The sequence below is a fragment of the Dermacentor variabilis genome, chromosome 11 (genome assembly GCF_050947875.1).
Source record: "Dermacentor variabilis isolate Ectoservices chromosome 11, ASM5094787v1, whole genome shotgun sequence".
Lineage (NCBI taxonomy): Eukaryota > Metazoa > Arthropoda > Arachnida > Ixodida > Ixodidae > Dermacentor > Dermacentor variabilis.
Window position 1 is genome coordinate 81,337,931 of NC_134578.1, and position 27,135 is coordinate 81,365,065.

Below are 27,135 nucleotides of genomic sequence, written 5' to 3' on the forward strand. Positions count from 1 at the left end.
TAAAGACACAATATATAACGATCCGCTCAATTCATTTTCTTCCCCCTCACTAATTGTAGAGTACGGTTGCAATATATTACTAATATCTTATAAGAGCCAGTGAATTGTGTTGCAGATGCGCTCTTGTCCGTGAAAACTTGGGACAACGAAAAAACTACCTGTCTAGGCCGTTTTTATAGATAGCGTACCGGAAGTTATTATTGGCTATATTCGAGGGGGCATGCTGAATACTGTGCAATAAAACATAGAATTTTTCACTTTATCATAGTGAAAAACCCTGCGAGAAAGGAATAAAAATAGATATTTCCCACCTGCGCTTACATCTGCTCAAAAGCGAAACCAGAACAGAAAACGAAACTGCTTGCGTTGCCAGAGCAAACTGAAACTTGTGCCTGACAGCTTGCAAAGTAAGGCTGGTCGATCGTCGGGCAACTGTGTCCGATCTAAGATGGCGGCGGACATCCGAAAGAAATCCACCAAGCCCAGCTCGGCAAAGGGAAAATTCGGCTCCTCCATGGCCAAGATGCGCTGGAAAATGCTTGCAAAAGTAAGTAGACTGCCCGCGACGTGCCGCGGACGCAACTTGTCGCATGCAACGCGTCACTTCGCAGCAATTAAAACGTGCCTAGCCGCGGAGGCATAGCTCTTCGAACATCGGATGCGGCTCCGCTGAGGAGGTTCACGAGATCCGAGAAGATGCGCGGTTGACGCACCGATAGCACCGTCGGTTGCTTTCTGCGTCTGGCTGGCCGGTTCAGGCCGTGGCTTTATTCTTGGCGAGTTTCGGCTTGGACGCTCGAACGATCATGAAGCGAGAAATCTCCGCGAACGGAACCGGGAAACAAAATACATATATTGAAATGAACCACGGCCACAGTGTGCGCGGTGCGAAATGTCATCTCCCTCGTCTTCCCTTTCCCCTCTGCTTCTTCCCACTCCGTCCTTCGCCCGTTTCATCCGCGCCCATGCGCGAGGGGCGCGGGATGTCGATGTAAAAAGGCCCAGCGACTGCGTTTCGAAATTATCTCGCTGCACCTGCGGCTTCGTCATTGTCCTATCGCGAGCCTGGTATCCCCGACCGTTCGATCGCATTTCTGCGCGCACGAAGTTGCGCGGTACAGCTTTTGCAGCGCGCGGTGGGTTCGGCGTGACCGTGACACATTGACACAGTAACATTTAAGGACGGATCGGGAAAGAGCGGGGGAAAAAAGGGAGGGGAATCTCGTGCCCGGAGAAAGGTGATCCGAAGCGGCGCGTGGCCGTGGCGTCGGCAGCATCGGAGTTCGTCGTGCGTTGCGGGGAAGCCCACTTCTCGACCGCGCGCAGCGTAGGCTGGCATCATATATACCGATATGCGCCTGGCCTAGTTTCGATAAGTGCGCTTGCGTAGCGAATTTCAAGCACCGTATTGTTTATCTTTTATTAAGATAATATTAGCGTATTGCATGCAACCGCACCATGACCGACATGAATGCTGCTTCTGGATGTTGCACATTTAATGCTATCTCTGTGGTTTACTATTAACAAATTCGTCATCCGCGTAGTTCTTCAAGCCACATAATTTATCATTAAATGGTTAGTCGCGTATTTCATATTTGCAGACTACTTTGTGTGTCCTCTCTTTTCTTCTTGTTTTAACACTGAGACAATGTTCAAGGGTAACACTGAGACTTTGTTCAAGGGCACAAAGTTATTACAGTGGAAGTATAAATAAAATAAATTGGGAATAGCTGCACTTATCATTGATTATTCATAATCCAATGGTAATGAGAGCCATATATTTCTTTTAATTATTGAAAAGTTAATCAAAACAGAATTAATTGGTTATTGCATTTACAGCAGAGCAGATAAATGTGCTGGGCAGCCATGTGGATTAAAAGCTGTACTTCTTGTTTGTCCTCCTACCAGCTTTTATTTCTTCACGCACTGGCTGACCAATTCAGGCTGCTTGGTTATATCATTTCTCTGCTACATTATGCCTGCTCCTGACTACTGGGCATCGTGATTGGCTCCAAATGGCTACAACGTTATTGCTGTCTTGACCCAACAATTAACAGACGCCAACTTTGGTACCCATCATGCTATGCAGTTGCCCGGGCATGAAACATGGGCATATTTCGACTATTCATGTTACAGAAATCTCCCTTCATCAGCTGTACATTCTCTTCTGCCTTTCTCTGTCCTGGAAAGCCAATTTGTTTTTAATTAAGTGCAGTTATCGCTTTACTTTTTTGAATTTTGTGGCTTCCAAATATATTGTTTGGGCTTTACTGAAATGTATTTTCAAATTAGGAAAGTTGATATCGTTGAAACACACAAAAAAAAATTAATTAGGCTGTCATCGGTTCACGTCATGACTAAGTCCTCATACTTGTAATTGTACCACAGGGATGGTCCTCATCTCGATGCTTAATTGCCCCGTGTTTCTGTCCCAGGCTCTACACGAAGGCAGAGTGACACAGGCAGACCTATTTTTCGGATCCACACGAAGGTTCAGTGCATTCGGGCTGCTACAGATAAGCCCGCTGGAACGATGGCGATCAGATGAAAACGACGAGGGCATCTGGTACGAGTGCACTTGCCTCAAAGAACCTGACTTCGAGCTTCGGATCCGGTAAGCAACCTGACAGCTCACTCATCTCGCATTTGCATGCACTGTATTTAACACATGCATCTGTACGCACTTATTGTGTAACTCATAAGTAATCGTACAGTGTCTGTGATCCACCGATGAAGGCTCATCCGTTGTCAGGATCTGCCGATGCATGCAGGAAGAGGAGTGAAACATGAAACACAATTTTTGTGTAATTAGTGGTATATGCCTGTTAGAAAATTGAAGGACTAACTTATATCTCACATGCTGCAAATGTTTTCAGACCATTGGCGTGATGAGGAAAGTAAGAGCTCTGTCATGGCCTGCAGTACAGATACATGTTGCCGTGTTTGCTCGCTCAGACGCAGTCTGAACTTTTGGGGGCTTATCACGACTGGTCATGCCAGACATGCTTGGTTTCTGGGAAGTCATTTTCTTCGGGGTCCCTGTGGGTCTGTTGACTTCTTGGCTCAAGTACAACTTAAACTACTACTTCTGAAGCGCGTGTTCAAAGCAGCACCAGGAAAGCAGAAAAAAGAAGCAGATGAAAGCAGAAATTGAAAAATAAGGAAATATGAGAGCATGCGATTAGAATGTGATATCCTGATAGTATCATTAAGATTCTCACTGAAGACGTTCCTAAGCCCCCCAAACTTTGGTCATCTGAGCCCGAATAATGCCAGAGTTCACTTACACTCTACCATCTTGGAACTGCTGTGCCCTGTTCCAATTTATTTTGTGTTGTGTGCACTCCTTGCATTTCAATTTCTGTTAAACACTTCTGGAAGTAAAAGTTTCCTCAAAGCAGAGATGCTTGTCATGTCTGCATAACATTTGGCTAGAGAATAGGCAGTCTATTTTGTGCAAACATCTTGTGCAAGTCAGAGTCGTGCTTTTGCCAGCCTAAGGTTTAAAGTCCTTGATGCACCCCAGTCCTGTGCTGTATTCTCAAGGGTGACATTGTTGGCATCAGTGCAAACAAATAAGAACGACATGTTACCTTTCAGGTGTAGCAGTAATGCAGAGTGACTAAATAGAGCTGGTGCATAAAGTCGTCCTGCATGACATGGAAAGAGTACCAAATGGAATGATGTCCGTCTAGTTGTTGTGACGTTGCCGTTTGACAGTGTTTACACGGCGGCATTGTGCAGTCAAATGCAGAGCCTTTGTTGCCTGTTCTCACCTACAGTTGTGTCACCTGCAATATCTACAGGAGTGCCAATTAAAGCAAAAACCGCATCTGCAAAACATGCTTTTCAGCCAGCCTTGCATGTTTTGTCTTGCATTTGTCCAAGTACGGCATTTTTTTTTTCCCCCAGGTATAGAGAAAGCTAACCCAGTAACTTCAAATGTAGTCTAGTACCGGCTCCCGTGTAACAACGAGTATAAAATTGCATTTTAATAATAAATGTAAACGCTATCCCAAGCTGATCCATGGTGCCATATGCTACTTAATTGTGTTCGCACTTGCTTGCATGAGTTTTTTGCCGAAATGCTTCATTGACGCAACCGCGAATGTCGCACTCACGAGGCTTCTCTTCGCTGCCGCAAGATCACTGCCTGACAGAATATCGCTGAAGGACATCAAAGGCTTTGACAACACCGGCAACATCTGTGAGTGGCTCATTTGACATTTCGGGGATTTCGCCGCTTCTCGGAGGCTTTCCTAACCCTTTCTCTGCCTTACTTGAATTTGCACAAGTTGACACGTGTTAGCAGCCGTTCCTTCCTCACTTATGTGACCACGGCCAGCGCACTGCAGCTGAGAACTGGCGCATGCTGTTCAGTTGAACCCTGTTATAACAAATTATTGGATATACTAGTGCCGAAGTAAATATAAAACTTTGTCATCGGCCCTTTGCTGCTTTGTCAAAAGCGTCCCTCTTGTGTTTCCTTTGTGCAAACTCTTTCAGAACATTTCGTTTTGTTGGTGACAAGAATTACATTTATAAGGAATGTTGGATGTAACTAATGCATTTTTGCGTCAGGCATGACACTGTTGTAAGAAAGGTCGACTGTACCATAATTTCCAGACTGCAGTTAAGACCAAGTCTTAGCCCGTAGGGCTCAGTTTCTGTCGAACGCAAAATCTTGTTGGTAGGCTGCCCATAAATGGTACATAGTTCATAAGGACCTAATCTGAAGTGCAATGTGATACTCGTGTAACATTCAACTATATGTTGTGATAGCCACTGTCATTATCAGCCAAGCTGCACGCTTATGTTACTGAAGCTGGGCACCAGTCATCAGCCGCGTACTTTTCTCTTTAATATAGGATGCTCTGTAGCAATGTTCTTGAACATAGAAACAGTGTCCAGCGCCTATACCGAGGAATACAGTCAGTAACTAGTGTAACCGGCAGTTTTCAAAATGAAGCTTCTGTAGCATTTGAACTAGTAGCTGGTCCGCACAGCGTAGGAATTCAGTATTTGAACCTGTTATTGTCTGTGAACTGTAGTCTGGAAGGTATTGTAGCTATACCAGATGGAGCATTTGTCAACATTTTGCACAAGAAGAAACTCACTTTAAAAGAAATTGACAATTCTTTCTTGTTTGTGGCTTCCTGCCAAACGTATGCTCACCAACGACATGTTGAGCTTGCCATCAGTTCTTCGTAGTGGGACTTACTTTGTAAGGCACAGAAAGGGCTCCGAGATGAAATTAAAGTGCAAACTGCCATGCATGCACCTCTTCATCTGACAGCTCTTCATCTGACAGCTGCTTTTTCAGAGGATGCTACAATGGACTACCGATGATTTAACTTCCAATTGTGGGTATTCACTTGAAATTAAGCCATATGAAGGTCTTGACCAATGTCAGCGGACTTTTCTCATGGGCCCAGTTTTATCTTTGTCAGTTATTCTACCATTGTCATATTCCAATTCTGGTTAAATGAGTGGGAGTCCACTGTAACCATAAACTGCATACTAAGAGGCTGCCTAACCTCAGGTTTCATATGCTTTGCCGATGCTTTCCAGAAAGCCAGCCAAGCGGCAGATTTGGCAGCATCTTTTCTGATGTTGACACAGACTGCCTTTAGATAATGCATTGTTTTGTTGATGAAAATCTTTCGAGTTTTCACTGTTGTATTGATGAAAATGGCCATTACAGTTAAATTAGTGGGAGTTTACTTAAGTCCCATCTGCTTTACTGGTGATTTCCAGAAAACTGGCTGCGTTGCAAATATGGCAGCATCTCATCAAATGCTGATACTTATTACCTTGAGATAATACATTGATTCATTGATGGAAATTTTCATTGTTAAATTACAATTGTGGTTAAACTACCATTGTGGTTACCTTTAGATGAGGTAATGCCTTGAAAAATTCCTTGCGTTTTCATTGTTTTGTTAAACATTTACATTGTGGTTAAATGAGTGGGAGTTCCCTCTAACAATAAACTCATTACTAAGACTGCTAGCCTCAAGTTTCATCATCTTTAATGATGCTTTCCAAATAGCTAGTCAAGTTAGAAACTTTGCAGCATTCTCTTTGTAACATTGGCACTGGCTACCTTTCAATATTGCATTTTGTTGATGAAAATTCCTATTTCAAGATAATGCACACATTAGAGTGTACGGTTACTCTCAATTGTTCCTGGTCATACTGAGAGGAGATCCATTGGCAATTGTAATTTACAGTGCTCAAATACTAAAAACACACAAAGTCGTTTGAATGTCGAGTTGTAGTAGTATTATCAGTTTGCCAAGGCTAGTTTAGACAAAGCACTGTGCCAAATTATTTGTGCACGAAAGTGGCAACTAATTGCATTACTTGAAAGGTGCAATGCAAACACTTTTCGAAGTTACTGTTTTTCTCTGTAGTTCTAGTCCCTGCATGCAAAAAAGGGTAGTGCAAAGACTGAAAATTTGCATAATTGACTGAAAGTTATTCAGCTAAGAAGCTCCAGAGCACAAATAACCATAAAGATACTATTTTCTTGCAAGTTTAGTGGCATCCACCCTCCCCTTTCACTATTCCTGATGATGTTACTCTGCATAGCAAATGTCAGCACTGCAGTCACAGATGCGCAAAGGAATTTGGTGCACCATGTTGCGCGGCCAGACATGCTCAGTATGCTAGCTTAAATAGGGTGCCAACGGCCAACATTGCAGGTGTGGGTGCGTGCTGTCGAGGAGAACCAGTGGTGAAGCAAGGCACTTAACGCTCAGCTTTGTGTCACTTATCCATGAGCTTCAGCAAGGTCCGTGCGACTTTGAAGGCGTAGATTGTTCAAAATGCCATTTTGGTGACTTGCGCCATTTGACCCGGTAGTAGGTGAATGTTGGCGAGGAGCAGAGCAAGCACACAATGGCAACATTGTCCTCCGAACTAGTGCTGTCAAGGACAGTACGTGCGAAGTGCAACCGCTGTAGGCACACTGGACCAGTCTCTTCTTGTCCAAGTCCGTAATTACTTCGAAGTATATGTTTGTCCACTAGCGACACAGAAATGATAGTCAGGGACTCTCGCGCAACTAGTAAAGCTTTTGTCTCACTTGTTTCCTGGGCCGCTATCTTGTGCGCATTCAAAAAGGCAACATTTGGTTTGGCCTCACACGATGGCCCAGGCCACGCCGATATTGTGGCTTAGGCCAATCAAGGCCAATTGTGCGAAACCAAACGTCTTTTCGAATGTGTACATGATTGTGGCTCTGGTTCATATCACATTTGAAATGTTCTGTGAGGGCAACTGCGCTGTCTTCACACAGTACTCGCATTATTATGCAAGAATAAATTGTGCATAATATTGTTACCTGATCCTGATAGGCTCCCTCAGCAGTGTGTACTGGGCAACGTGTCTACGCTGCACAGAATTTCCACTGTGTGATGACATTGTCAGTGTTGAATAGGTTTTCTAGGGTGCATTGCATGGTTCCTCTAACCCTTTTTGTACATGCAACAAACCATGGTCGTCAGTCTGTTCTTGTCATATTGTATTTTCATGAGCTGTGGAACAATGGAAGTGGGGTTTTCAGCTCACTTTGTCTAAGAATTTCCTATAATTTCTGCAGTCTAGAAGAGATTCACCACTTGTCTGTACTAGGCTCATATATACTTGTATTAGAAGATGCACTAAGGCTTCTTGGTGGCACTCGAAAGCAAAGTTTTCTGTTTTCTTGCTACTGGCCCCACTGATTTTTTATTAAAATTTCATTGTCCATGGACAGTGTTCTGCTTTGTCCAACTTTCTGTAAAAACATGTAGACAGAGAAATTTCCTTGGATACCAAACTCAAAGCACACTCTGGTTATAATGAACTTCAGAATGACTTGCTTTGACAAATGGCAGACGTGTATCACCATGTGAACCCTGAATGACTATGAACTTGAATTTGTCACTTCCTATTTGTGGTGTAAGTGCAAAGCAACCTTAAAAATGGCATTTCACTCTGAGCGTTGGGGGTGTCAGTAGCAGAATTTCATTTTGGCTTGGAGAGCCATGGAGTTGGATTAGTGTCACGAGGGAAAGCCTATCGTTAGTGCTGCTATATAAAGAACCATTGTGACTAAGCTGAGTGCTCACGTCTGTGGAGTTGTTAGTGGTAAAAAGCACAAGTAGAGTTGTGGGTATATATATTCAGTTCCTTTTTATAGAATTTTGATTATTACTTTCTATATGGAAAACAATTAAAGGATTGCTGCTTTCGAAACGTGCTGTGCAAATTTGTATCTTTTCATGTTCATGATAGGAGTCTGCCTTCCACCCTTAACGCCTTTTGTCTATGTATTTCAAGAAATGGTGCTGCAGTCAGTTCCATCAGGTTCAACAGGCTGGGGAACTGAAACAGTGTTCCAAAGATTACTGTAGTTCTTAGACACGGCACAGCGCCCCGTAGTAACCGTGAAGTAGTATCCATAGAAGAAAATTTGTTCAAAGTCATTCAAGAATCAGAAATGTTGTTGTATTTAGAGTTGTTGTTCCATATAAAAAAAATGTACGCACAAGAAATTATGTGTGGCAAAAGGGGTTTCTAAAATGACAAATGACATGTTTATTATCTTGATATACCCCTATAGTGTGAGCAGCGTACACAATGTAGAATGTAATGCCTTGGCCTTTATTTCTGTGCAAAGGTATATGGCCATCGGAGGAAGTCCTCGCATACTACTGCATGAAGAACAAGGAGATCTTTGTGTAAGTATCACCAAGCCGTGTGCTCAGACATCAGGCTTTTCCAGTCGTAGCCCATTTACTGGTCATTTGGCTTTATTAGTATTTACAGCGTCTCACCTTTTATGAAACAAGTCAAGAACCAGAATTCATTTGTGTGCTGAACCTGACCTGTTTTCTTTCGTTAACTCCTGTATTTCAGAGACAAAAGCATTTGCGAGTTGGGAGGTGGAATGACGTGTCTTGCCGGATTTGTCGTGAGTCTCGATTTTGCAACTCAGTTACTCGTTTGGTCTGTGCGCAGTTACTTCGTTTAGTCTGTCCACTGTGCATTTGGGTCACCGTAACTACTGCTTGATTTAATTTCTCTTTCTTTTATTATTTTGTTCGTGTATCATAATCCCCATCAACAGTTCAAACCACTCAAAGGAAAATACATGTAATGCAAATTTGGTCTGTGAATATTAGCCATAGTGATGCCCATGCTATGCAGGAAAGCCGAGGCTTTGAAATGTGAAAACTGGTAAGCACCTATGGCGCAGGGAGCGTTAGTTTTTACTAATTGCGGTAAACACCTGGTTCGTTTTAGAGCGCAGCCTTGCGCACCTGTTCCTGCATTGAGTGTTCGCGTCCCTTGTAATCGAGCAAACACGATGTGCAGTGAAAGACAGTGAGAGTGAGGAGGAAAGCAGAGGAGGAGAGTGTGGTGAAAGGGTAAAGACGAAAGCGGAGTGCCTTACAAGACATGCTCAGAGGCGGCAACCAGGCATGTGGCAAGCGCTACGGAAACAAAGCACTGGCATGAGCTTCGGACCTACTGCGCCGCCACCGCTAAAGAATGTGCTCCACACTCGCCACATGTTCCCATATTCATGCTTGCTTTCTGAATAATAGATAGATAAGATAAGATAAGATAGATAGATAAGATAGATAAGCAACATGACTGATGGAAATGCTTCATCTGTCGCTGCTACTAAACAAGCTGCCTGAGGAGAGGAGACGTGCGCTTCCGAGAGAGGACCCTGGCGTTCAGAATCAGATTCATTGCCACAGCATATTGCGAATTCACAACACCTAGACAGCTGCACTGAAAAGTTGCATTAGTGAGTATTGTAGTCATTGGTGTAATTTCTTTACTGCATTATTTAGACTTTTGAAGCAATGGTTGTCAGGTTGGGGTTCATGCACAAGCCTCCTTATACTTGATTATTGTGTTCAGTACTTGTACAGTACTGTACAGTACTGTGCAGTGTTGTACAGTAATGTGTAAGGCTATACGCTCAGGCAATGTTCAAAAAGTAACACGTTAGACGGCCAGGCAGGCTTCTGCTGAAAGTCAATCTGAATTCAACTGCATGCTCTTGTGAGAGTGAGAACTTCACACTACGGTATGAATAGCTCGTAATAAGTTGTGCATACGCTGCTGAAACCTTGATAGGTAAAAGCAACCCATGGTTGGAAAAAATAAAGTCGCACATGAAATTAGTCAAACACAATCATCAAAAGAACAAGTACACCTGCGCTTGTACTGATCTTTAAGACATTGTTGAAACAGCGTAGACGTCGGATCAAAAAATTAGGCAACTCGAATGATGTTTCTGTGTCTTCTCTACTGCTGTCATTTAAAAACCATGTTGCCGAGTCGACAAAAGCACAAATTTTGCATTTCTTGATTGGCAAAGTGCCAGGAGCACTGGAGGCTAGTTTAAACAATACGCCCCGTTGAAGTAAAACTTTCCGACACTTCCCAGTGTGCTGAAAATTGTCAACTCTGACAGTTGATGAAGTCTGTCGTGCTTGTTAAAGTAAAGTCATGATTTCACACGGTAACATTCATGAAGCTGTCATTTCTGACGACAATATTTACAGACGTGTCAGAAAACTGTTGATCAAATTCATCTCACTTTCAGACCCAGTAAAAGGGGAGGGGAGCGTAACGAGGGTTATCGCAGGAGTGGGCACCTGGCACTTGTAAGAAACCGTGTCATAGTAAATAAATGTGTTAGAGACAATGCAGTTCAAGGTAGAAATAAAAAAATATTCAAATCTAAGACATTCAAAAATTTTTGCATGAGTAAAGACCAGATGGTTGCCAGACATTCGCTACCATATTTCTGTGGTGTGGGTAAAAAAAACTGTGCTTAAAAGTTGGTCTCCGAATTAAAGGCACTTCTAGGTTTGACTCTTTCTAGTGGATGACAATTTATCACTTTCAAGTAGGGCTTCAGGAAGGCATATCAGGACAAGTTGGAAGGAGTGCAGAAGTTTTATGGACCTAGTGTTGCATCGTATAGGAAGATAAGTGAGATGGTGAAAAGTGTCTATCCTAGTGTTAGTAGACCAGGTGAATGAAGTTTTTTTACAATTACCTATTCTTCATGCTATGTTGGCAGGCGACATCATGAAAAAACCTTGTCCTGCTAAAATTTACTTATGTTTACTACTTCTAAACACTGCTTTTTTTACTACTAGTACTTGAAACATAGAAACTTGTGTTGCTTTCACATGCTGTCTGTCCATTTCTGCTTTGTTTTAGGTTGCCGCCACGACGAGAGCAAGGGAAGTCTTTCTGTCGGACGGGAACAACAAATCTGTGCAAAGTATCCTTTTGAACAGCATGATTTTTTTTTTTTTCACAATTGTACTTCATTTTTGCACTGTAGCTTGTACGTTGAGCATAGAACATGTGGAATTTGCAAAACAAAACTATCTCTTTCACTTCGCCAATATGATTACTACCCGTTATTTCACTTCAAATTTTTGAGCACTTAAGTTATGACACCCCTTTTCTTACTTTGTTTTATATTATTTGTATGTAATCAATGGAAATATAGGCTGGGTTATTGTGCGCATTGCATTCGAATAACAGTTTCTATGTTGTAATGCGAGCTCTTTACATAAGGTTAAGCTACACCAACTGCCTGGTTGGTAGACAAGCACTATGCACTTAAGTTGGCCAGAGAATACTGCTTGTATACTTTTCGTAAGAATAAACATGACTCAGTCTGATTTGAAATTGCAGCCCCATAAGGGCTATTCCAGGAGTTGAAAGCAAGAGATACAATGCATGACATTACACAATCAGCAAAAAGATCAAATTTGGTCGTTCACTATACACGAGATGAATTCACCGCATAATAGTGATCCAACATGATCAGGCAGCATGTTCCTGCATTCTATGTGACAAACAAAACAATTGCTTTGCAACTTACCTGTCATTCACGGATAGAAAAGAGAAAGGTACCACCATCACTGTCACATTTTAGGGAAGAGAAAAGAGTTTTCCTTAATTGCATTTTCAGATGTCCAAATAATCCTCGAACGCAATACGGGTTGCTTGGGAAATGCGAACGTTGTTGCAAGGTAATGTATGCTTTCCCTTACCTGAATACTAGTTAACCGTTGTTTCAATGGTTACCTCTTTGAAAACACCTTAAAAGGAAAGCTTGGGGCCAGCTATGATTTCTCTACTCAAATACATGCAAAACACAGAAACACTTTTATGAGACAACACCTAGACTGGTTTAAATGAAATTTGTTGCATTTGAGAGAGACAGTTAAATTTTAGCAAACCTATGAAGCAGAATGTTAATTTAGGACATCAAATTTTTATTAAAAATTGCAGAAAATCTGTAAGTTTTAAAGAAATAGAATCATGAAAATTACAAATACATAACTCTGCTCCGAAAACATATATATATATAAATATATATATATATATATATATATATATATATATATACACACACACACACACACACACACACACACACACACACACCACACCACAGTTCTGCAAGCTGTATCAGTTGGGACATCTTAAGCGAGGAAATTTGATATATATAAATTTACAGCATAAGCAAAATTGTCACAGTGTTTACAAGGATTTTGCAAAAGTCATAGTCGCAAATTAGTGGTTTATTTCAGAGTGGCGTTTTCTTTTACACTGTCACACTATTATACACTGAAATTTTAACTTTCTGTACTGTAATTGTGTATGTGCATTACTGCCAGCCATCATTTAAACAGATGCTCAAAGCTTTCAAGGTTGCTATTTCCACTTTTCTTTAAGCCCTTGCCTTCCCCAAGGCTTCTCTGGGTTAAATAAAGCATGGTGGAAGTGGGGGCCAACATTCCCCTTTAGAGAACTTTTAGGGAACGGTACCTTAGCGCATTGCTGGTGCGAATGCACATCACCTAGTCTAACAAGCAGTCGCTGAAATAGTTGAAACAGTGCACAAGAAGTCACGCATGAGCAAGAGAACTGCAGTGCTAGTTGTGGAAGGAGAAACGCCGTCTCCATGTCATAGTCTCGTTTGGGACCAACGGGCGACTATATGTCTATATGTAGCGTCTCTCAAATGGTTGCTGTAAGAGCATGTGGCCTCATTCACTTGTGCTACACGCCTTGGCGCTCTTTTCGCAGGAGAATAAGGTGGGACGATGATGACGACATTGGGGACCTGGCAGGCCGGTTTGATGTCATCATATCTGCTGACTGGTATGTATCACCCTCTGATGTAGCTAATGATGTACTATAATGATATTTAGTTATGCGGGGTGGTTTTCTTTATTGGAAACACACTTTCAGCACTCACCAGTGGTAATAACCTACTTCTGTAACGTCAGCTAAAATCACTTGAAGGGATGGACGTTACTTGCATGGCTAATTAAAATGATGGTTACGCACTATAGGGCACAAGTTCCTATTGCAAAATTAAAATACATAGTCAGGAAGGCCTCTTCATTTAGGAGAAGTTCTGTGATTAGAACAACTTTTGAGATATACATCCTCAAGGGAGCACATGACCCTGTTGGGAGGACCCTGTCGGGAGGCCAGTAACATCCTTTTGTGCAATTTTTGTGCATACAGTGCATTTTTCAACAGCACTCTATTTTTCCACAGCAATGGTAATGTTAACTTGAACATCAGTGCATTTCATCATAGAATTTGAGGACGTTGTTTCTTGAAACTGAGGTTAACCACCGGATTTTTCTTTCATAGGTTCAACATAATTACTTCTCAGCTTTAACCCTGTATTCAGAAATGCATCTTAATTTGAAGCCCATGCTTGACTTGATTTAAACGATGCCTGTCGTCAACGCACCAAAAGAAACACAATGAGCGTCTTTGGCGCGTCCGCACAAGGCGTCATTTATATCAAGTCAAGCATGAGCTTCAAGTTAAGTTGCATTTCTGGAAACACGGGTAATTTTGCACTTTGGACTTGTGCGCTAAGGTGAACAATGAAAGATGCATTAGCAAAAAATTTTTTATTAGCTAACATCATACTGAGACTTGTTCTACAAATAGCGTCAACATCACTGTGGGATTACTGTCCGTGTGTTGTCGCATAACTGTGTTGTCATGATGTCACCGGAGCATTTATGCAAGTACAATTATGATATTAACGGGGACAAGGCATCAGTTATTGGAAAAAAAGGAAACATTACTAAGAGGCTGTTGCTCGAATTACTAATAATAGAAATAAACTTCATACAATTTTTACCACCATCTACATTGGGAGGAGGGCTTGCCATAAGCCAAAGAGTGATGTTCATCCATCACAAGCTGAGGGCGCAAGATCCATTAACTCTTTCCGTACCATGAGGAAAATGGTCGTTATTTTGTTGGTTAACCGAGATTTCTTTTTCTGAAGAAATTATTGCACTCGAAGTTTTATGCAATACATGAAAGCAAAGCATAATACATGTAAATCTGCCTTTCAGGCATACAGCTTTTATTAACAAGGTCTATGTGATAAAAAAATTTAAGCTGCCAAAACAAGATTATGTAATCAAATTGAACAATGCATGTAAACATGTGCTTATATCTAAAAAGAAAGAAATGCAAGAGGTTTTTCGAAATATACGAAATTTTCATTATCAAGTAGCGAGCATATGAGAATATATTGAAAATTTTTTCTTGAAAACTACTTGCACTACAAAAAATAAAGGACGGGAATCCCTACAGTTGGGCGTGCCATGCAGCAAAGCACTTCCCCTCGATGTGAAACTCAGGGGAATGTTGCATGTCCTGCACTAAACTCTTGTTTTGGGCTACATTTCGCTGTCGTAACATTTTTGATGCAAAAGCATCAAGTGTTCCTTTGAGTGAAAAAGCCTCGCGTCTGTCGTCTGTAGCGGCAAAACAGCACCTAAGCTCACATTGGCAATTGGCAGCGACGCCACGTCGCGAGCGCACCTCGGCGGAGTGAGTGAAAGAGAACACCTGCTGTCACAGCAGTGCTCCAGGTGTTGCATGAGGGGAGAGGGCATTGCCGTGATGCGTCACCCTCACTCTCCCTCTCATGAGCCTGCGTTGTCGGTGCGTTCCTTGTCCGCACAAGCTTTCGCCTGCATCCTAACTGCGCCTCGGTAAGGCCAAATCAAAACGTGCCAAGCGTCTCAACGCACTCGCTTGCCCGCAAGGAGTTCATATCTCGAAGGACCGCTCAGCAGCGTTAATTGGACATTAATGCTTTCGCATTCGCAGCTCAGAATCAGAATCTCAGAATCAAAGTCGAATGAAAAAGCAGCATCCCCTGACTCACTGCTGCTCAATCTGTCCGTAAAACCGGCTGCAGATGCAGCGAAATTGTGAGATCTGTGATGTTTCGGAGTGTGCACGCCACATGCCGAAACAATCGTTTTCACTTTCAACTTAAATGAGCACACACGCATCTATGATACCTGTTCAAAAGTCATCAGCAAGTGGGAAAAACACGAACAAAATAAAAAAAAACTAAACTTTTGTTCTAATATACATCAGATGGCACAGTGTATCAGTGAACGACACCAAAGGTCTCGAAAATGGCATTCGAAACCCTCGTTATTGGGCTGACGATGCCCAATGGGTGCGGTAGAGAAAGAGTTAAGGGGTTACAGAATTTAGCACTTTTTTGCTTCTTCGTTTCCACAAGAATTTTGCAACAAGGCAACATTTTCTGGTCTGTATTGTTTAATATACAGCACTTAACATCTCTTCTGCCTGGTTGATTCAGGAGAAAAAATCACTCATGTCCACCTTGCCGCCGAAGCAGTGTTCTCCTGCAGATATGTGGTCCGGTTTCACAGCCTGTTGGCAGTTATAGTAGGGATACACAAGATGAACAGTAACAAGCATTTGTTTGTGTGATGTGAACCAAAAAGTTCAATCTTGTTGCAAAAATTGACCAAGAATAAAGCAGCAGTAAGCCTAAAATCATCTTTTAAATTTGAAGGAATAGAAATGCAGGTCATCATGCGCAATTAGCACTAATTGCCCAATGGTCAGGTTTAAGAGCATGTTTCTTATGTCAGAGTCTCTGCATGTATGAGTGTGTGGGCCTGTACATGTGTTGGAGTTGATTGGCACAACAGCTCAGGCACAGAGACAGTGTACTAAGATGTGTGATCAATCTTATCAGCAAATTTTTCCTGCTATTCTGTGTTATATGTCTCTTAAAATTTTATTTAAATAACCCGTCGATTATCGTTGAGTAGCTGGACTGTGTGTAACAGAATGGAATGTTGATAAATATTTTTGAATTATTGTTGCCTTTTTCTTTTTGCTATATGTTTACACGATATTAATATGTGTAGAATGATTAGAGGAGTACCACAATTTGTACAGTTGGCATACAAAATGTACAAACCATGGGATCTGAGTAAAAGCTAAATGTTTCTGGAGTCCGGGAGCACAGCCTAGTATTCGGGGTTGTAGCCTGTACCGTGAATATGCGAACAACAATGTAATACGTAAACTCTCGCATGCCGCTCGGGAATTTAATGCTTTACGAAATGTAGCTGTCCGTAAACTTTTGAGACCAACTGTGCCCCAAGTTGGCGTGGGGGGGGGGTAGTCATCTTGCATCATAACTCCGTGTGCTGAGCAGTAAGTGGCCTGTTTTTAGTCTGCATAGCATTGCTTCTTTATTCCAAAAAAATTCTTTAGCCCATTCCTGGTGATGACAGCTTTTCCAGATTTCTAGTACTGGGTTTCATGAAGTGTAGCTGGTTACCTTCAGCCTTTTGCAATTCTTGCTGTTTTCTGTGAATGCAATTTCCAAAGTATGTTTTAAAATCAGAAAATAGGCCATCCTGATTTGTTCATTCTGTTTACCTACAGCTCCAGGCCAATGCCACCTACCTCTTCGTTACCATGTATGCTGACATGGCTGGGTACCCAGCAAGATGCTGTCTCAATGCCTCAATATCTTATGAAGCTCAATGTGCTATAACTGCATCGTGGGACATCACAGTAGCATTCGTGTAACATGAATTTCGTGTCTTTTGCAGCCTGTTCTTTGACGAGGGTCGTCAGCCGCTTGTCAATACGATCTGGAAGCTTTTAGGAGACAAGGTAAGGTGCACTCACATCACCAAAGCTGCATAGGCAGCTAAAATGATGAATAACATTTTTTTGTGTGTGTGTGTGTTGCTTTTGTTTGTTTGCTTGTTTGTTTCGTTCTGCTGTCACTTAAGAAATGGCTGTTATCTCACTAGTTCTGCAGAGCAAGCAAAGTACAAGAGAAATGTTTGTGAGGTTTATTTTTGTTTTCTTCACATGTATAGTCAGGACCAGGTGCTTTAACAGTCCTAATACGCTAAAGAGTTATAATTACACTAACAATTTAGATGAAGACTTGTGCTGGAATTACTGCGTTGCCAGAAACCGTTAGTCTAGCTGCTCACACAACCACTATGTCATCTTGATGTTGTAGGTACGCATATGTTGAAGTTCAGGAGCAAAAAAACCTTATACACGATATAACACCTCAATATAACAAAACCAGTAAAATTGGCACTTTGTCATATTGAAATCTTGTTTTATTGAAATTCAGCCTGTTTGCAAATAATTCTGCAAATAAATATAGTCTCCAACAAGTTTCTCTTACATGGAAGGAGCTGCAAAACTTCCCAAATTATCAGGCGATTGTAGAAAGACGTGCACTCACATGCCCCCCCTATCCTAGCACATACTTCATTGCGTTACTGTACACTCGGACAGCCCAGCTATCAACACTGTTAGTAAGCTGAAACTGAAAAGAAAAAGTGTAATAAAATTAAATGTGCTTTTTTTTTTTTTTTAAGGGACGCTAAAGACAAGCAGTAAATCTGCCTAGAATGACAAAAAAAATTTGAGAGCTCTCATTCTCATTTATTTCGCATAATTAGGTTTACTAGTACTACAAGAGAAAATAAAAGTTAAACTTCCTTTTCCTTTTTAACATGCCGAAGCGCATTCAGGTACGTCAGTGTGACATCACATACTTACAAGGGTTTTTTTTTGTTACTTTTCCTTTTTTGCAAATTGGGCTGCTTGTGGCATAGTAAACATTCTAGAAACTTGAAAAGCCTGCAGTTTTTTTTAGAATACAGTGCTAAATTAATTAATTTGTTAATTAGCTAAATTATGGGGGTTTATGAGCCAAAACCACAATCTGATTATGAGGTGCGCCGTTGTGGGGGACTCCGCAAATTTGGACCACCTGGGGTTCTTTAGCATGCACCTAAATCTAAGTACTCGGGTGTTTTCGCATAGAATAAAGTGTTGTTCATTTTTACCAATAAAGAGTTAACTAGGCCCTAACAAACACTTTGTAACACGTTTAGCATCCATGGTGCTTCAAAGGTGCTGCAAGAAGTGTAAAATTATGATTCTGAAACGCAGGGCCTTGCTGTGATCCTGGCACCAACTCGGGGACGAACGTTCCAGCACTTCGTGGAGCTTGCGCAGTCGCGGTTCTATGTCGAGATACTGATGGCTTACGACACCTGCGTCTGGGAGCTACACGCCCGGGTGAGCGTTGTGGCACATGCTTGCATTGTTTAGCCTATTGATACTCTATGGTTCAGCTTACTGGTTTATCTTAGAAGCAACGCGTAACAACTAAGGGGCTGCTCACCCTGCGTACACGTTTAAATAAGAGCGTATAATGAGTGCCAATCATGTTAATAATCAAATAAATTAGGCCGCAGCTGGTTTGCCACTTTGCAGCACGGCAAAGTTATACTACGCACATCTCGTCTGGGGCATTTAGGGACATTATTTTAATTTTTTTTTTACTGGTACTGCATCTAAATACTCAGTTCCTAATTTTCACTAATGGTCACTGATCACATGATGGTAACGAACATTGTAGCTGCCCGCACCTTGTGTAGAAAACAGTTCATTAATCTGCACAGTGAAAATTTCAGGATGGCAACGTCTGGAGATCTGCGTGTTATATCGCTATCACAAGTACTGATGTTATCGAGCCTGACTTTGGCTGAGTTTTCCGCTCGCAATTGGCTGCTTTGCAAAAGCTCGTGGAGAGGAACCAATGGTTCTCGCAGATTTTAGTTGCCTTCTGTTTGAATTACTTTAAAGGCATGCGTGTGACATGGGTATTACTGAAGTGTAATGTGCCGCATGTGTAATGTGGTACTAACTTATGGGAGCGAAACTTGGAAGATGACAAAAGAGATGTGCGAATAAACCAAGGGCTCTGCCTCGAGTGATAGAAGAAAAATTATGGGAGTGAAATGGATGTGAATTATGGAGTGAATTAGGGATGTGAAAGGAACCTTTACCTCGAAGTCAATTTGACTTTTGTCTATTCAAGTACATTTAAAACACATGAATGCCCTTATCAGAAAACTGGTGAACCGATTTGAGTGAAACTCATTGCATTTGAGAGAGAAACCGTTCTACCGACTGTAGAGAAACAAATTTTGATTAAGTCATTGGAGGCGATGTGGCAAAAAGACGGCTTCATTCATGTTATCTAGGCTTGGCGAAAATGGCGGAACATGTGTACTTCACTTACTGGAGGTCATACAAAAAGGGGATAAAAAGTTCCGATGAATAATTTACAGAAATTAATTTTTCAGAGCATCGTTCTCGGTCTTTATTGAACAACCCTTGTACGTGGAAACGGAGAAACAACATACATGGTTGCTCATAGATGCCACATGCCTCACAAATTGCTATTATTTACCATGAAATGCTCATAAGCACTGCTGAGTCTCATATGAGATCTTCCCCTGGATGGAGAAGCTGGATCAGTTCTGAAACGTCGGGTGATGATTAAAATGTGGTTGGAGTTATCCCCGTTTTTCTGCAGTTAAAGGCCATTGTTGCGGTAGCATTCTTGTTTTCTTGCATTTCTGCTGGAACAGGAATCTGTCCACTGGTGGGCAGTGCTTTTAAAAGTGATGAACAATGCCGGATGTCACGAGACAGACTACGTGGCAACAGACAGTTGAGCAGCAGTTTTGTTGGGCTACATTACACAGGAAAGGCTTTCTTAATTTACAGCGTGATGGTTCGAGAAGTTGCTTAGGAAGTTTTGCTTGATCAAAATCCTGTACCACAAATGGCTAAAGCAGTGAATTAAAAAAAAAGAAAAAAAAACTGGTGATTAAATGTGACTTCTACACAACATGATCTGCCCCTTCTTACGACAAGTGCAGCCAAACCGTTTTTTTCTGCTTCTGTTTTTATCGAATGAATGTATATTGACAGAAAAAAAATACGAAGAACCTCTGTCAAAGAGGCTGACAAAAAGGCACGAATGCCTAAGTGTGCATCTTTAGCATAATTAAAGACAGCACCAGAACTGACTGAATTTTCTTTCTTTAATGAGTTTTATTGTGTCTCAAATGTATATGGCATGTCTGAACACCAGAAGCATGCGAAGCTTTACTAGCAAAAATAGAAACACTGTTTTCTTCTCGCTCCACACATTAATTTGAACATTCTTGATTCTCAGTTCTTTTAAAACACTAGTAAAAACAGAGAATGTGTAAAACATGAGGCAAGTATTCTGCATTCCGTGCTTTATTCGTGTTTACCGAAAGGATTGGGAACAGAATGTTGATCAATCCTGTTCAATTAGACGTGGTTCGGCATTCTCATTTCAGCCACTTGGGTTTTTTTTTAATGTCAGACCAGCCGTTGTCACTTTGATGGCCCATAGATAATGTGTGCTGCTATTCTGGCCAAAACTTGTAGTGTCTGTAGTAAGCCCTTAAAGAAAATACCTCGATTTTAATCAGGGCCATCATTGTTTGATTTCAGTATCAGCAGGAAAGACCAGACATCTATGATGCCAACCTCCACTACCCACAGATGCTCATCCTTCGCAAGATACTTACGGGATGAGGTAAGCTGTTCATCTCCAGCAGTTATTGCGGTGCTTAAAGCGCGCTGTTCATTGGACGACTACATTAAAGGTACACCAAATGCAAATATTGAGTCAAATTGATAAAAATAAAAAATATGTACATATAAAAGTCATAAGATAAAAGCGTCTGACATATCACCTTCATCAAAAACAGTGCTTTCATAATTGAGCGCAGTGATAAGGAGCAAGGGATGAAACATTTAAATGCATTACTGCTGGCCTTGCCACGAGTTTTAACTAGTCAGTGAATTGAATTAACTCGAGTAAAGTTAATTGAAGTCTGATGTGTCGAGTGTTGCGCAAGTGGGACCACTAAGTGTGCATGACCCTTCATGCTAAACCGCTTGTATTTCACACAGAGGTACCACGTTGCATAATGTTTAGTCTAATACTACTACGTTTGCAGGCTACATAACCAGTTCCATCAACGATAAATTCGTAGTGTAAAGCTGCATGCGGTGACACCACTCATAATATTTAAATTCTGCTGTAATGGGATTTGGCACCATCTGTCACAGCTACAGTAGCAGCCAGTTTTCCCTGTAGCTTTATGGTTTAGTGGCATCACCGCAGACAACCCTCACTTTAGGTTTATCAGAGGCGAGAACTAGTAAGCAATGCCTGCAAAGGTGGTATTAAACTGAACTTCTGGGATATGGCACCACTGGTGGCATTCTCCAGGGTGTAATGTGCAATTTTTACCCCCAGGCTTTGCAGTAGTCACTTTTGTCCTTTGGCACCTTCTATCTTGCAATCTCACTGCACCTAGTTTCTTGTGAAGACTCTTGTAAATGAAACATGGTGTGTCATGTGGTCCTTTTACATAAATAAAATTGGTAAATAGACGTGATTTTGGTTTCGCATGCACTATCGTCCACTTTCAAAAGAAACAGCCAACTCGTAATTAATGTAACTGCGACAGTTTGCCAGCTTTGTGGAAAGAGTGGGCTGAGTGAACAAGTTGCACAGACCTGTCAGCATTAAAAAATTTCTCCCTGTCTTCTTGCCGCATCCCAGTTGTAACTTATGGTGGAATACAAACTTGTTCTTTGTTTTTGTTTTTAAGAGTGGTCCTTACTGTACAGCAAACAAGCTGCTGATCAAACATCATTGGTACAGGAGCAAGTATACAGTTCTTGTGCAGGGAGTGTTTGTTCTGACTTCTTGCTGAAAAGTACCCGGTTGCTTTCTTTTTTTTTTTTTGCATTCTTTAAGCTTTTGAAGCGAGAGTTGTCAAATTTGGGAACATCTGCTAACCTCCTCATACTCAATTATTGTGCTCACTCAGCTCCTCTCTGTAAGCAAGCTGGCATAGTTGTGTGCATCGAGCTGATGCTGTGGCCTTTGCATGCTTTGCACAGTATTTGCAGTTGTCAATGAGGACATTTGTACAGGCTGTATGAAAATGTAAAACACTGTAGGAGGTCCCCCCTACAGTGTTTTCACTATGGGACCTCCTTCTGTACAACACCATACCCACCTCTGTGTATGATTTATATCAGAATAAACTTCTATCAGATAGTGTGGTAGTAAAGTTAAGCACTTGGCTCAACGTTTCACTCTATGTGCACACTCCATGTTTCTACGTGCTGAAAGCTATCTAAATAGAAGGAAAACACAAGAAGTATTAAAAGAAAAGTAAAATATCAGAGTTGGTCTGCATTAAACTCTGTGTTCCGAGTGAAAACAAGAAGGATTTATCCTGATATCACTGTGCATACATTGTTGATATGCTTGAATAAAAGCAACCCACTGGGGAAAAAAGGTGAAGTTTCACTTAGTATTACTCAAACATAATATTCAAGACAACACACACTCTTTAGCATGTAGCGACATATAAGGCATCTTTAAAGCACCGTAGATGTTGGAGCGAGAAATTAGACAACCCAACAGAAGCTCCCGTGTCTTCACTGCCACTGTGATCAATATGTTATGTAGCCGGGTTGCCCAAAGCACTCGTACTGCATTGTTTGACTTGGGAAGTGCGAGGAGTACTGGAGGCCAGTTTCAGTGACACCTCCTGTCAAAGTTTTATTCTTCCAGGTCTTCCGAATGTGTTGAATATTAGAAATCTGTCATCTTGGAATGAGCTATGGAAAGAAGAATGATGGGTGTAACATTAAGGGATAAGAAAAGAGCAGATTGGGTGAGGGAACAAATGCGAGTTAATGACATCTTAGTTGAAATCAAGAAAAAGAAATGGGCATGGGCAGGACATGTAATGTGGAGGGAAGATAACCGATGGTCATTATAGGGACACTAAAGGTTACCAGAAACTCAAGTTAAAGTGGTAGAGCAATGTTCTAGAACGTCTAAGGCTTCAATCTAATTGCGAACAGAGCTTTAGTAACCGAGAAATTGAGGTAAATGCATGACACGATTTGAGACCCCCCAGCGACATTCCGGTACTAGCCCGATGACGAAAGGACTCCTCATAATTTGTGTTACTAATACTCAACTACTGGTATTAAAAATATCATTTCATTCGATTATAAGACGGAAAAAAATGCTACTTGTCTACGTCTATTCGATTCTAAGAAAAAATAACATTTTGACGTTACCCTTCAGTAATATGGGTGTTCGAAAGGTTTCGTTTTCGCTCGACTCTGCGCGCTCGACACTGCGCCGCGCACGCTTTGGAGTTTCAGTAGTTTCGTTATCGCGTCGTGCTGTGAGGGTTCTCCTGGCTCGCGAAACTTTCATTTGGAACAAGCAGCGAGATGCCACGTCCATGTGATGTCGTGGGAAGCCCTCGTTGCTTTCCCGCTCCGGAGAGCCGGTGTCGAGGCCGCCGTCGTAGTACGCAACGACGCCGGCAGTGCGAGCCCTCAGCAGCAGGTCGCGCTCGTCGGTGCTCAAATCGCTGAAGTTGAGCCCACCATCGCGAGCCAATCTGTCGGTGTCAGGGTCCATTGCGACGAGCGTAGAAGTTAGCGTCATAGAATGAAGTACCAGCTTATGGGCGTCTTGCGCTGGAGTTTGAGGTATAGTAGCGGCGCCTGGTGGCGGTGCGGGAAATGACATCTGGGTCGTGCCAGCTTGGGTCGTATTGAGCCCTGGCTGAGGCGAAGCACATTTCTAGGCCGAGTTTTGCGTCGATTCGCACATTTTTATGCCCTGTTGCGAGTGCGAAAAGACTCGTCGCTTCTCATAGACCACGCCGACCATGCTGCGAGCTCGCCGCAGCCTATAGTTTAACGAAAACAGACTCTCCGTGTGCCGTGGGACGTAATGTGGGACGTAATTCGTTTCTCCTTCCGCTAGCCACCATACTCCCGCTTTCGCTCTGCTGTCGGCTCTGTCTTGGCTCTGTTTCTGGCCGCGCGTTCGCGTTTTGCGCAGAAAAGCTGTAGCGCCGTCTGCGGACGCCGTTCTACTCACCGATGGCGCAACGTCACTATGAGACCATGATGTCAGTACTCCTCGATCGGAGGGCGGGCGATTTGAACTGCGCTAGAGGTACGCGGACGCTTCAGAACGCATTTTCTCTTAAAATAAGTCTCTCCTTGGCACGAAACAAGCGTTTCGAGGTTTCTGTGATGGTATTTCAGCAGTCCACGTTGACTTAATAGTAACCTTTAGTGTCCCTTTAAGGGTTACGGACTGGATTCCAAGGGAAGGGAAGCGTAGCAGGGGGTGGCAGAAAGTTAGGTGGGCAGATGAGATTAAGAAGTTTGCAGGGACGACATGGCCACAATTAGTACATGACCGGGGTTGTTGGAGAAGTATGGGAGAGGCCTTTGCCCTGCAGTGCGCGTAACCAGGCTGATGATGATGATGATGATGAAATCTGTCCAAGAAGTAAAGTCTTCATTTCATACAGTGCGTTGTGTTGATCAGAGCAAAGTTCCGACGGCGATGTTTAATAAGATCTTGAAAAAGCTGTCAATCCAGTTGATAAATTTCCTTATAGCCTGGTAAGGAAACAGTTACCATCCATTTAGGGATCTTCATAGCCTCTCACCTTTATTGAATTAGATTTTTCACAATATAGATCTGCAGATGTACTTGTGTCCTAGCCACACTTAATGGCATACAGCGTTCAAAAACATTTGCCATCATGGCAGGCTTTTTTTTTTTTCTTCCGAGAGAAAGAACCACAAAGGGTTAAAGTGCCCCATGTGGTTAAAATTCATCTGAAGCCCCTTCACTACGGTGTTCCTCATAGCCCACCGTGCAGGTCCACAATATAAAACAACATTAACCTGAATTCGAGGCCTGTTCTTGCAGATTTTCACAGTTACCATATGCCCCTGCTGCTTGAAGGTATAGCCGCGGCAGCGTGTAACAGACTTTAAAAGAAAGGAGAACCAAATTACGGGGTTCATCGTCCCGAGGCTACGCACGAGCTGTTAGGGATGCTGTAGTGTTGGGCTCTGAGCTAATTTAGGCCACCCGAGGTTCTGCGACGTGTCCCTAAATCAAAATACGGGAAAGTTCTTGCATTCCGTCCCCAGCGGGACGAGGCCAGTGTGGCCGGGATTCGAACTGACAACTTCGCATTTGGGAGTGGAACGCCGCAGCCTCTGAGTCACTGCAGCGAATGCTTAATGTATTCAGAACACTTTGCTCGATCTGGTGCTGTAGCGTCAGTTCACTCTTTATGCATAACAAGAACCGTGTTGTCGTTTTTTTGTGTGTGTGACAAATAACTTATTTGGTGCAATGGTTTTTCATTGCAGCATTATTTTGGTGCAATCACTGAAGAAACTCAAGGAAAAAAGCAAAAAAAAAAAGAGAAGAAAAATGCGAACGTACTCATCACTAGTCCTGACCAGACGTCCGCCACCGACCGCCGCCATCTTGGAAAAAGACTTCAGGACCAACTGTTGTATAGAAAAAAAGAACTTAAGGAACAACCGCATGCTGCGTGTTTTATGTATAAAAAAAAAAAGATGTGCGTGTATGTGCAATGTGTTTGTTGTTCAAGTGTTTCATGGTTTCGCCACCAAACGTTTAAAAAAAAGATCTGTCATCATCTCATGTAGTGAAGTGTTTTAACGAGAGCAATCTATTGACAAGGAACCTGACCTAACATAAATGTTGTACATAACAGTTATTTTCGGGAGAGAGAAGATATCATTACGGGGCGAGGCCCCATAGCGCATTTAATCCTGCCGTCTCACAATCTTTGCCAGATGTCTACCAATATTGTCATCTCACATGAAACAAGGTGTTCACAGAAAGAAATTATTGAAGAGAAATCATTGTATTTATTAAAGCCGAATAAAGGTTGTTATTTTGAAGAATCAATGCCTTCAGCGGTGTGGACTTTCTTCTGCGACAACTAAAGGGGGGGCAGCAGGCAAGCTGCGCCTGACTCCATGCATGACTGAGCATCCAAGTTGCCATCCCCTAATGTACAAATTCAAATTGGCCTCACATTGTAACTCCGTCTCAAATGATGATGCTTTCTAAGGGCAACCCCATTGAAATGAGACAGCGAGTCATCTAGCCTGCTTGAGTCACTCAAGCTTTACTATATACGAGCGTATATAGCAATGTAGCATTTTTCCTATCTCTCCTTGATCTCTTATTTATTTCTTTATTTATTATAGCCTCCATCTCCATAATGTACAGTCATCTATGCCTGTAACGGCTCCGTTTCTATCTTTATTTACTCTATTATTTATTTAGAGAATACTGCAGGCCTTGTAGGGGCCCATGCAGGAGGGGCATTGGTACAAAAAGAAGGGTCAACTAAGATGTGCTGAAATGTACAAAAGGAACAATGGCATAGGTACGTAATGAAGTAGGAACACTAGCTTTGCAGTAAATGGAACTCTGAAGTACAACAGGAACTGTGAAAAAAATAACGGCAAGGACACGACGCAGAGAGAACAAATGTAAAAAAGCAGGACAAATGGAATTGTCAAATGCAGCATGCTCAAGAGTCAACACGTTCGTTACATTCTGTGCTAGTAAGAAGTGATAAGGGTGATGCATTCCACTCAGTTATTAAGCGCAGAAACAAGGAATAGTTAAAAGTGCTTGTCCTAGCAATGTACAGGTTTAGTCACTCATTGTGACGGTGAGTCCTGTGAGGGGCTGGATGTATTTTTCCAAGGACTAAGGGACAGCTGCTTATTCTTAAGCAGAAAGAGAAACTTTAGCCTTTGAATTTTCCTGTGAAACCGCAGGGTTTAAATACCATGTTTAATGATGAAGTTCGTCTGGGAGTCAAATTATATTTATGGAATATAAAATGGACAATGTTTCGCTGAATTTTTTTCAAAGGCGTGAATGCTTTGTTTCGTGCACTGGTACCAGATAAGTGC

At 42.1% G+C, this 27,135-nt stretch overlaps 1 protein-coding gene across 1 annotated transcript; it reads left to right on the plus strand.

The window, feature by feature from the left end:
- The first annotated feature begins 424 nt into the window (after window positions 1-424).
- On the plus strand, window positions 425-26,106 carry LOC142563723 (calmodulin-lysine N-methyltransferase). The gene is made up of 12 exons (XM_075674319.1): window positions 425-547; window positions 2,436-2,614; window positions 4,146-4,207; window positions 8,669-8,729; window positions 8,908-8,962; window positions 11,242-11,305; window positions 12,008-12,068; window positions 13,132-13,206; window positions 16,986-17,049; window positions 18,361-18,489; window positions 20,752-20,836; window positions 25,540-26,106. Exons 1-11 carry the CDS (start codon window positions 449-451, stop codon window positions 20,833-20,835), a joined length of 933 nt encoding a protein of 310 aa, XP_075530434.1. The 5' UTR covers window positions 425-448; the 3' UTR covers window position 20,836; window positions 25,540-26,106.
- Window positions 26,107-27,135: the final 1,029 nt, after the last annotated feature.